This window comes from Podarcis melisellensis, assembly GCF_964234715.1.
Source record: "Podarcis melisellensis genome assembly, chromosome: 18".
In the NCBI taxonomy this organism is placed as follows: Eukaryota; Metazoa; Chordata; class Lepidosauria; order Squamata; family Lacertidae; genus Podarcis; species Podarcis melisellensis.
Window position 1 is genome coordinate 5,125,679 of NC_138536.1, and position 10,923 is coordinate 5,136,601.

General features: G+C 52.0%; 1 protein-coding gene across 2 annotated transcripts in view; it reads left to right on the forward strand.

Moving 5' to 3' along the window:
* Window positions 1-7,499, forward strand: part of ANO8 (anoctamin 8) — a 45,134-nt gene extending 37,635 nt beyond the window's left edge. For both annotated transcript variants that reach the window (XM_081895445.1, XM_081895444.1), the window contains 4 exons: window positions 470-661; window positions 1,939-2,070; window positions 3,434-3,544; window positions 5,138-7,499. In XM_081895445.1, coding sequence (XP_081751571.1) covers window positions 470-661; window positions 1,939-2,070; window positions 3,434-3,544; window positions 5,138-5,815 — 1,113 coding nt within the window. In that variant the 3' untranslated portion in view covers window positions 5,816-7,499. The remainder of the gene's footprint in view (window positions 1-469; window positions 662-1,938; window positions 2,071-3,433; window positions 3,545-5,137) is intronic.
* The last annotated feature ends 3,424 nt before the right edge of the window (window positions 7,500-10,923 follow it).

A 10,923-nucleotide genomic window follows, 5' to 3' on the forward strand; every position in this document is an offset into this window, starting at 1 on the left:
TGAAGCCTGGAGAGCGAGAGGGGTCAGTGCGCACTGACCCCTCTCGCTCTCCAGGCTTCAGGGATAGCCGCCTGAAGCCTCCGGAGCGCAGCAGGAACTCCTACTTCACTCCGAAGGCTTCGGGTTCCTTTTGCTGAAGCCAGGAGAGCAAGACTCTCCTGGCTTCAGCAGAGAGGGAGAGCTGCGCAGCGCCCCTTTAGCTAAGCGGGAGGAGAAACGGAAGGGGCTCCGTTTCTCCTGCCGCTTCGCTGAAGGGGCGCTGAGCAGAGAAGGGGAGAATTTTTCCCCCTTGTTCTCTCCCTCTAAAACAAGGTGCGGCCTATAGAGCGAAAAATACGGTTATAACATTATTGTTATTCTCTCTTGCAAACAAATCCCCTCCCTTTCTTTCTCTCTCTCTCTCTCTCTCTCTCTCTCTCTCTCTCATACACCCCCCCCCCATTTCTCTTTCTCCCCCCCCCCGATCCAGGACACTTTCCAAGACTACCAGGAGATGTTCATCCAGTTTGGCTATGTGGTCCTCTTCTCGTCCGCCTTCCCTCTGGCCGCCACATGCGCCCTGATCAACAACATCATTGAGATACGGAGCGATGCCTTCAAGCTCTGCACAGGCCTCCAACGTCCCTTTGGCCAGCGGGTGGAAAGCATCGGGGAGTGGCAGGTAAGGTAAAGGTAAAGGGACCCCTGACCATTAGGTCCAGTCGTGGCCGACTCTGGGGTTGCGGCGCTCATCTCGCTTTACTGGCCGAGGGAGCCGGCGTACAGCTTCCGGGTCATGTGGCCAGCAGGACTAAGCGAACCAGAGCAGCGCATGGAAACGCCGTTTACCTTCCCGCCAGAGTGGTACCTATTTATCTACTTGCACTTGACGTGCTTTCGAACTGCTAGGTTGGCAGGAGCAGGGGCCGAGCAACGGGAGCTCACCCCGTCATCGCGGGGATTCGAACCGCCAACCTTCTGATCGGCAAGTCCTAGGCTCTGTGGTTTAACCCACAGCGCCAGATGGCCTCTATACCTGGAGGCTCCATTTAACTGTCATAGCCATCCATTAGGGCCTCACCTCACTCCCTGTGACTTCGCATTCACCTGCCGAACCCAAGGCTGTGTCCTGAGGCAGCAGTTTCTGTAAATTTATTCTTCTTCCATGGAGCAAGTTGTTCGTTCCGTCTGTCCCAAATCTCCAGGCAAGTCCGTTACAACGGATGACCCTGACTTCCAGTATTATTGGTGATCTCTCTCTCTCTCCCTCCCTCCCTCCCTCTCTCTCTATCCCCTTCTTCCACACTGGCCAAAGTTTTATAAAACCATTTTTCTAAAAAAAAGGTGAATTGCTTAGAATTCATGCTTTAACTTCCTTCCGATACTGTTCATGGGCCTCGGCCCCGTAGACCTGAAGGAGCGTCTCCACCCCCATCGTCCAGCCCGGACACAGAGGTCCAGCTCTGAGCGCCTTCTGGCGGTTCCCTCCCTGAGAGAAGTGAGGTTACAAGGAACCAGGCAGAGGGCCTTCTCGGTGGTGGCTCCCTCCCTGTGGAAAGCCCTCCCACCAGATGCCAAGGAAATAAACAGCTACCTGACTTTTGGAAGACATCTGAAGGCAGCCCTGTTTAGGGAAGTTTTTAATGTCATATTTTTTATCGTGTTTTTAATATCCTGTTGGGAGCCGCCCAGAGTGGCTGGGGAGGCCCAGCCAGATGGGTGGGGTATAAATTAAAATAATAACAATAAAAATCCCCACAAACGAAACAGTCCCTGACTTCAGGTTTATAACTCTTACGAAGCCACGACACAAAAGGAAAACGGGTTGGTTGGGAGGAGGAAATAAGCAATCTCAGCAGCAAGTTCTTAGCTACGTAGCTGTTCTGGTAACCAGCAGGGGTTCTGCCAAAAATTGCTAGTCTCTTTTAGAAAAAAATGTCCTTCTTTTCCCTTCTGCAGAAGGTGATGGAAGCCATGGGTGTCCTAGCCATCGTGGTGAACTGCTACTTGATCGGTCAGTGTGGGCAACTTCAACGCCTCTTCCCCTGGCTCAGCCCAGAGGGGGCCATCATATCCGTGGTGGTGCTGGAGGTAAACCCTTTTCTGCCGTACACACACATACCCAACTCGGTTATCCCCCTTCGGACCGCTATCCCAAGCTGAAATACAGTGGTGCCTCGCAAGACGAAATTAATTCGTTCCGCAAGTCTTTTCATCTTGCGAGTTTTTCGTCTTGCGAAGCACGGTTTCCCATAGGAATGCATTAAAAATCAAGTAATGTGTTCCTATGGAAACCGCCTTCAGACCAGGTCTGGGGACAGTCTGTCCCCCGACCACTTCTGAAGGCCGGCGGGGGGCGAAGGTCTTTGCTTCCCCCCGCCTGCCTTCCCGGGAGAGCGGAGAAACGCAGCGCTGCGTTTCTCCGCTCTCCCGGGAAGGCAGGCAGGGGGGAGCAAAGACTTTTGCCCCCCGCCAGCCTTCAGAAGAGGTCCGGGACCTCTTCCGAAGGCGGGCGGGGGGCAAAAGTCTTTGTCCCCCCTGCCAGCCTTCCCGGGGGCTTTTAAATCACCCCGGAACTGTCCCGGGGCGATTTAAAAGCCTCCGAACGGCTTTTGAAGGCAGGCGGGGGGCAAAAGTCTTTGCTCCCCCCCCGCCTGCCCTCCCGGGAGGGTGGAGAAACGCAGCGCGTTTCTCCGCTGTCCCGGAGGGCTTTTGAAGGCAGGCAGGGGGGAGCAAAGACTTTTGCCCCCCGCCGGCCTTCAGAAGAGGTCCTGGACCATAGCTGTCAACCATAGCTGTCAACCGTCCCTTATTTGGTGGGAAAGTCCCTTATCCCAGTGCTGTGTCCCGCTGCTGTCCTTATTGATGATGTCCCTTAAATTTCCCGGGTTTCAAAGGAAGCAGCTCCTCTCCCTCCCTCCCTGCCAGCCAGGGAGGAGGGAGGCTCCAACTGTGTTGCTTGGCTGCGTTGCTCACGAAATAAGGAGTCTAAGAACGACTGGGGGGTGGAGCTTGCATGCCTTGTGCCGATCAAATCGCCTTTGCTCAGCGCTTCCCAGCGGAGAGGTGACGGTGGTTTTCCTTGCTGCATCCCCTTTGCCGGGTTGCTGCGCTGTGGGAACCACCACTTTAGCCTTTGCTTGGCTGCTGGCTGGGCTTTCTGCCTTTGGCTCGGAGGGGCTCAGAAGTTGAACATACCTGTGCCTGGAAAATCCCTTATTTTGGCTGCTGGTCCCTTATTTCCGAGGCTGCCGGCCCCTTATTTTCAAATCTGTAAGTTGACAGCTATGCAGCAAACGATGGTTCTAAAAAGCCATGGTTCGCAAGACTCCGGCAAACCATGGTTTCGCATGGGGAGGTGTTGGAAAGCAAGACAATAGCAGCAATGGCGATGTCTTATGCCCAGGGAGCTGTAGACCTCAGCCCTTCTCACCCCACTGTTTTCTCCCCATAGCATTTTGCCCTCCTGCTCAAGTACGTCATCCAAGTGGCTATCCCGGACATCCCCGGCTGGGTGGCGGAGGAAATGGCAAAACTGGAGTACCAGCGGCGAGAGGCTTTTAAGGTGAGTCTGGCCCAGTCACACGCGGTTACTCAGGAACAAGCTCTTTTGACCCCGGGGATGGCTTTGAATGTGCTGCAAGGGTAAACTCAGAATACTGACAAACAGAAGTACTGTTTTGGGGGGACAGGAGGCGGACAGGTGTGGAGGACTCCCTCCTGGTCCTGAATGGGGCAACTGTGCCCCTAAAGGACCAGGTGTGCAGCCTGGGGCTCATTTTGGACTCACCGCCATCCATGGAGGCACAGGTCAATTCTGTATCCAGGGCGCCTGTCTACCAGCTCCATCTGGTACGCAGGATGAGACCCTCCCTGCCCGCAGACTGTCTGGCCAGAGTGGCGCATGCTCTGCATTTAGGTTAAACACCTCCCCTCCGAAAAAGAGAAACAACAAGAACAACAATAATAATATTTTACTATTTATACCCCACCCATCTGGCTGGGTTTCCCCAGCCACTCTGGTGGCTCCCAAGAGAATATTAAAAACACAATAAAACATCAAACACTAAAAACTTCCCTAAACAGGGCTGCCTTCAGATGTCTTCTAAAAGTCAGATAGTTGCTTATTCCCTTGACATCTGATGGGAGGGCATTCCTCTAATTGATGCTGTTAATTTTGCCATCGCCGCGAATTCAAGAAATTTGGTTCTGCATTCTAATCATTCTAGTATCTCACGCGGTTAGAGGGAACTGCTGGGTTGCGGGGGAGGGATTGGAAGGGATTAATTGAAATTGTTAAAGATCGGTTTAGTATTTAAGAGATTAAAATTTCTATAAAGATTCTATAAGTAAAGCAGAAAGCGGCAAGAAATATTAAGTAAAGGTATCAGAGAGGAGACCAGTGTAAACATGAGACTTACGGTTTTGTTACATATGATTTTATTTTGGAGTTGTCTGCTTATTTTGTAATTGTTTGTTGTAAAGAATGTATATTAGGTAAAGGTAAGGGTACCTCTGACCAATAGGTCCAGTCGTGGCCAACTCTGGGGTTGTGGCGCTCAACTCGCTTTACTGGCCGACCTTCCGTGTCATGTGGCCAGCAGGACTAAGCCGCTTCTGGCAAACCAGAGCAGCGCACGAAAACACCGTTCACCTTCCCGCTGGAGCAGTACCTATTTATCTGCTTGCACTTTGACGTGGTTTCGAACTGCTAGGTTGGCAGGTGCAGGGACCGAGCAACGGGAGCTCACCCCATCGCGGGGATTCGAACCGCCGACCTTCTGACCGGCAAGTCCTAGGCTCTGTGGTCTAACCCACAGGACCACCCGCGTCCCTCAGATAGGAGATAATTCATCTCTAATTCAAGAGCCCGCAAGAGTTTATGATGAGGATTAGCAACATGCCTGGTTTTGCACACACCTTCCCGCCAGAGCGGTGCCTATTTATCTACTTGCACTTTGATGTGCTTTCAAATTGCTAGGTGGGCAGGAGCAGGGACAGAGCAATGGGAGCTCACCCCGTCATTGCGGGGATTCGAACCACCGACCTTCTGATCGGCAAGTCATAGGCTCTGTGGTTTAACCCGCAGCGCCACCCATGCCCCTGAATTATGTGAATTAAAAACACGAAACATGACCCTGTGTTGTTCCTTCCGCAGAAACACGAACGCCAGGCACAGCATCACTTCCAGCAGCAGCAGCGCCGCAAGCGAGAGGAGGAGGAACGCCAGCGCCATGCCGAATACCACGCCCGCAAGGAGCGGGAGAGCGGCCGGGAGGAGGGCAAGTCGGACGGAGGGGGTCCCGAGACCGGCCACGAGAAGAGCCAGCCCAAAGGGAAGGGGCCGGGGGGCTCAGGCCACGGCTCGGAGAAGCCCAAAAGGCCCAGCTCCCTGCTGGCCACCAACAACGTTATGAAACTGAAGCAAATCATCCCCTTGCAGGGAAAATTCCTGTCCGGTGGCGCGGGGGGCGGCGGCAGCACGTCGGGGGCGCGCTCCCCCCAATCCCCCACCGGCACCGACAACAAACTGCCCGGCTTCCTCAGCTTCAAGTTCCTCAAATCCCCGGAGACCAAGCGGGAGGCCACCACCGAGAAGGTCCAGTCGCCCACCAAGCCTTTCAACCCAAGCAAACTGTTCAACTTCAGCAAGTCGGAAGGGGGGAACGGCGCAGCCCCTCTTCCGCAACAGCAGCAGCCACGGCCCGGGACTTCGGCGGACGAGAAACCCGCAGCTCAGAGATCGCACCTCAACGGGCTGGTGGACGATGAGGCCGAGGAGGAACCGGAGATCCGAACGGCGGCGGAGGACGAGGGTCCGGGGCACAAACTCTAACCGTCCCCCTACCTCCAGGCGAGGGCTGGGGAGAGAGAGAGGACAGAGAGGGAGAGAAAGGAGGAATTAGGTCGCCGGTCGGTTCTTCAAGCAGATTTGGGGCAGGCGAGGGGCTTCCAGCGGGTCCACCATTTGGCCACGGTGGTGGCACTTGGGGGAGTCAGGGGAGATTCGATTTGGCAGCTTGCTGAGGTCGCAACCTGAAAAGGAGAGGTGAAAGGTTCCCCTTCCCCCAATATCTCTGATGTTCCGGATGGGTCACGTTTGGTACCCGGTTTCGGCTACCGCTGGCGGCCGACGCGTTTGAGGCACGGTCCAACTCAGGACCGCCAGAGGCAGAAGAACCTCAAAATGGAGGGGATGTCTGCAGATTTTTGGGGTGCGGTCGTTGACTGGCGCCACATGGCTTCCTCCCCAACTCCATCAGTTCCCTTATCAGAGCTGTTCCTGCAGTCTCTCTGAAGGGCTTTTTGTTGCATTTTGGAGGAGAGGACCCCCTTCCACCCCCCCTCTGTGGGCAAAAATCTGTGGGGTCTCAAGCAACCCTCTATTTTAGGCTAGGGAGGGGAGCCCACAAACAGTGAGTTTGGGGGAATTCTATGAGGAGAACAAGGTCTGTCCTGACTCTCAAGAGTCCTGTCGGATTGTGTCCCTTCCTTCCAGGTAACCCACCCCCCTTTGTGTTTTGAGGGGCTGTTGAGCCCCACTTCTTAGTCTTGCAGCTACTCTACATCCTTCCTGAGGCAGATTTTTACAGGATGTGAAACCTCAGCTCAGATTTGCTCCTCAAATCCCTCCACTCAACATGAGGAATGATGGGTAATGTTAAATCTCGGGTCTGTGTTTCTTTCCCCCACCTCGCTCTAACAGCAAACAGTATATTGTATTTGGCAAAGTAAATCACTGCCTTAAAACAGAGAGGTTGTTCTAAGTACCTCCCCTCAAAGGCTGCGTTTGAAAATCTGGAAAGAGGAGCGAATTCATAGCCTCAGCTTTGCTTCATGTTGCATTGGCCAAATTTTATTCCAGTGATTTCAGAACAGGGTGTCTGCAAAACCAGCCATGTCGCTAGTCCTCATCGTAACCCTTGCGGGCTCTTGAATTAGAGATGAATAATCTCCTATTTGAGGGACGCGGGTGGCGCTGTGGGTTAAACCACAGAGCCTAGGACTTGCTGATCAGAAGGTCGGCGGTTCGAATCCCCGCAATGACGGGGTGAGCTCCTGTTGCTCGGTCCCTGCTCCTGCCCACCTAGCAGTTCAAAAGCACGTCAAAGTGCAAGTAGATAAATAGGTACCACTCCGGTGGGAAGGTAAACGGCGTTTCCATGCGCTGCTCTGGTTCGCCGGAAGCGGCTTAGTCCTGCTGGCCACATGACCCGGAAGCTGTACGCCGGTTCCCTCGGCCAGTAAAGCGAGATGAGCGCTGCAACCCCAGAGTCGGCCGCGACTGGACCTAACGGTCAGGGGTCCCTTTACCTTTTTTAATCTCCTATTTGCCTCTCACCTCTCCCCGCCGGTAAAATCAGCCCAGTAAAACAGAACAAGCCCCCTTCCCTTTTTCTGCTTAAAGAACAGAGGTGGAATTTGAAGTACCAGGAAGCGGTTGAGAGAAGACGAGACACTGTTTTGAAGCAATGTCCATGCATGGTCAACATATCTTGCACTAAACAAAATGAAAACAAGGGGATTATTTTTTGTTTTTGCTTTTCCTGACGGTGCTCGTAAAAAAGCAGACTGGGGGTGGGTGGGGGCGAGAAGGGATGGTTCTGGAAAATCCATGATTTTTTATTTATTTTTTTATAATTTTCAGTGGCAGGGGAAACAAAGGCCGAGGAGACCTCGCCTCGCCTTTGCAACACGTGAAAGAGACCGGTGCGTGCTTTCTCTCTCTCAAAAAAGGACAAAATTATTGCAATAAGGACTTCAGCCTGCAGTAGCTATGCCAAGGATGGAATTTAAACACCCACCTGCCGCTGCCTTTTCTTAATTTGCTGTGTGAATAGGATAGAAGCAGGGAGAGTTTAGGCCAGATTTTTTTTTCGGGGCGGGGGGGGGGGAAATTCACAATCAATTGCAGGTATTCTGCCGTTTTTAATTTGGCGCAAGCTGGGAAATCGGTCACTGTAGGTTAGAGAGGTAGTCACAGGTAAAACTTTTAGCCACTTGGGGAAATGGGCAAGGCTTTGTGTGGGGTTGGTTTCTGTCCCCCTTCTTTCCCTACAGTCGCGAAACTCTATGTCCTACGGAGGGGGAAACCCCCAGCCCTTTGCGCCCAACCACAGCTACTTAAAGAGTACACAGGTCTCCCTGCTCCAGCTGTTTCGAAATCGCATCGCCATCACACGCACCGACTCCCAGCTGCAAAACGCTGCGGTTAGTGCTTCGCTCACTTAGAAGGGATGCAGTTAGGGCCACCTTCCCCCTCCGTCCGTCGTGGCCCCCCCAAATGGATTACGCCGCAAGCCAAGAGACAGAATCTCAGGTCAGATTCCGAGGAAACGGCATCTTTTGTTTCTCTCCCCCCCCCCATTCGCCACCTGACTTACGGGGAGGGCCGCTTTGCAGAAAGAAAAATAAGGGAAAGAAATCGCCCCGCTCTCCAGATCTCTTTCTGTGTTTCCCACGACTTCGCTGGATTCGACGCACCGTTGCCCAATAGTGCAATTCCCCCCCTTGCTAAAAAAAGCCATTGAATGCAGCCATGTGCTGCGAGGATCTTAAAGACATGGCGGCCGCTTCTGTCGCCGACCCTTTGGGCTGGTGAGGCAAGGAAGAGCGGTACCCACATGTCTTCATCTGCAAACCGCTCTCTGAAAAACATCAGCCATGGCGCACAAAAGAATGGACTGCATTTGCTTATATCGTTCTTCTGCGGCGGATGCGCTATGTTATTTTTATTTTTTTGCAACGGGCAAGGAGCTTTTTTCCCTTTCTTTTCGGGAACAGCAATAACGCGACGTTAGCAGGTGGGAATGGGGGCCGACGACCCTTACGGATTTCTTGCAGATTGCCGTATTTTTTGCTCCATAAGACTCGCTTTTTCCCTCCTAAAAAGTAAGGGGAAATGTGTGTGCGTCTTACGGAGCGAATGCAGGCTGGGCAGCTATCCCAGAAGCCAGAACAGCAAGAGGGATTGCTGCTTTCACTGCACAGCGATCCCTCTTGCTGTTCTGGCTTCTGAGATTCAGAATATTTCTTTCCTTGTTTTCCTCCTCCAAAAACTAGGTGCGTCTTGTGGTCTGGTGCGTCTTATAGAGCGAAAAATACGGTATGCATCAGTGCGAGAAAGGCTTGTGAGGTTCTTAGAATCATAGAATCATAGAGTTGGAAGAGACCACAAGGGCCATCGAGTCCAACCCCCTGCCAAGCAGGAAACACCATCAGAGCACTCCTGACATATGGTTGTCAAGCCTCTGCTTAAAGACCTCCAAAGAAGGAGACTCCGCCACACTCCTTGGCAGCAAATTCCACTGTCAAACAGCTCTTACTGTCAGGAAGTTCTTCCTAATGTTTAGGTGGAATCTTCTTTCTTGTAGTTTGGAACCATTGCTCCGTGTCCGCTTCTCTGGAGCAGCAGAAAACAACCTTTCTCCCTCCTCTATGTGACATCCTTTTATATATTTGAACATGGCTATCATATCACCCCTTAACCTCCTCTTCTCCAGGCTAAACATGCCCAGCTCCCTTAGCCGTTCCTCATAAGGCATCGTTTCCAGGCCTTTGACCATTTTGGTTGCCCTCCTCTGGACATGTTCCAGTTTGTCAGTGTCCTCCTTGAACTGTGGTGCCCAGAACTGGACACAGTACTCCAGGTGAGGTCTGACCAGAGCAGAATACAGTGGCACTATTACTTCCCTTGATCTAGATGCTATATTCCTATTGATGCAGCCCAGCATTGCATTGGCTTTTTTAGCTGCCGCGTCACACTGTTGGCTCATGTCAAGTTTGTGGTCAACCAAGACTCCTTCTTGACACCCGCTGCCACGGCGCTGGGACGAGGGTCCAGCTAGGAGTTAAAGGAAGGGTGGACTGCAGTCCCCTGAACCCCATCGTTGTCTCCCCCGAGAGCAGGACACAATTTAGCCAAAGTGGGCGAGCTCTGAACCCACTGTAGAAAAAGCGAGCACTTGCAACAGGTTATAGACGCTGCCTTCGCATTGCCTTTATTGTAGAAGGTGCTTCAATGGTGGCCCATTAATTCATCAACCTTCATGATGTCAGCTTACCAAAGCTTCAAACCTGGTGGGGGGGGGATTTGGGGGAGTGCCTCTCTGATGCAACAGGGATCTTTGAAGGTGACAGGGAGGTGGTGGTGAGAATGCAGAGTTTGTAAACCCCCCCAAAAACCCAGCATCCCACCCCAGCCATTGCAAAGCCCGAACACAGATCCCTGCGATCAATTTATACAAGCATCTGTTTCAATGTCTTACTCTTCCAAGCCGAAAGAATTGTGGGGAGGGGGTTTGTGGTTGTCGTCGGAGCGGGACGAGAAAAAGGGGGGAGTAGTAGTAGTATTATTTATTAACTTGCTGCGTTTTAATTTATTTTTGGCCTCTCGGACAAAGGAAGGAAACAAAAGAAAAGTGTGTGGGCGGGTTTTCAATTTCTTTTAAGTTATTTTTTTGTCATATTTTTGTAATATCAGCAGAAATGCAATAAAAAAAAGATATATTTCAACAAGAGGGGAGCGAGACCCCCGGGGAGGAATTATTACACGCACCTCACAAGCGATCCCTTCTCCGTAGGTAGAAGATACACAGGGTCCCTTCTCCCAAACTCTTGGATTTGAAAGAAGTTTTAAGAAACAAATGGGAGTATGCCAAAATCACAATGGTGGGGGTAAACCGTGACGCCAGTCAACGCCATGACATAGCTCCATCCTTTTACAGTGGTACCTTGGTTCTCAAACTTGATCCGTTCTGGAAGTCCGTTCCAGAACCAAAGCGTTCCGAAACCAAGGCATGCTTTCCCATAGAAAGTAATGCAAAGTGGATTAAACCGTTCCAGACTCTTGCAAACAACCCCTAAAATGGCAATTTAACATGAATTTTACTATCTAAAGAGACTACTGATCCATAAAATGAGAGCAATAATCAATGTACTGTA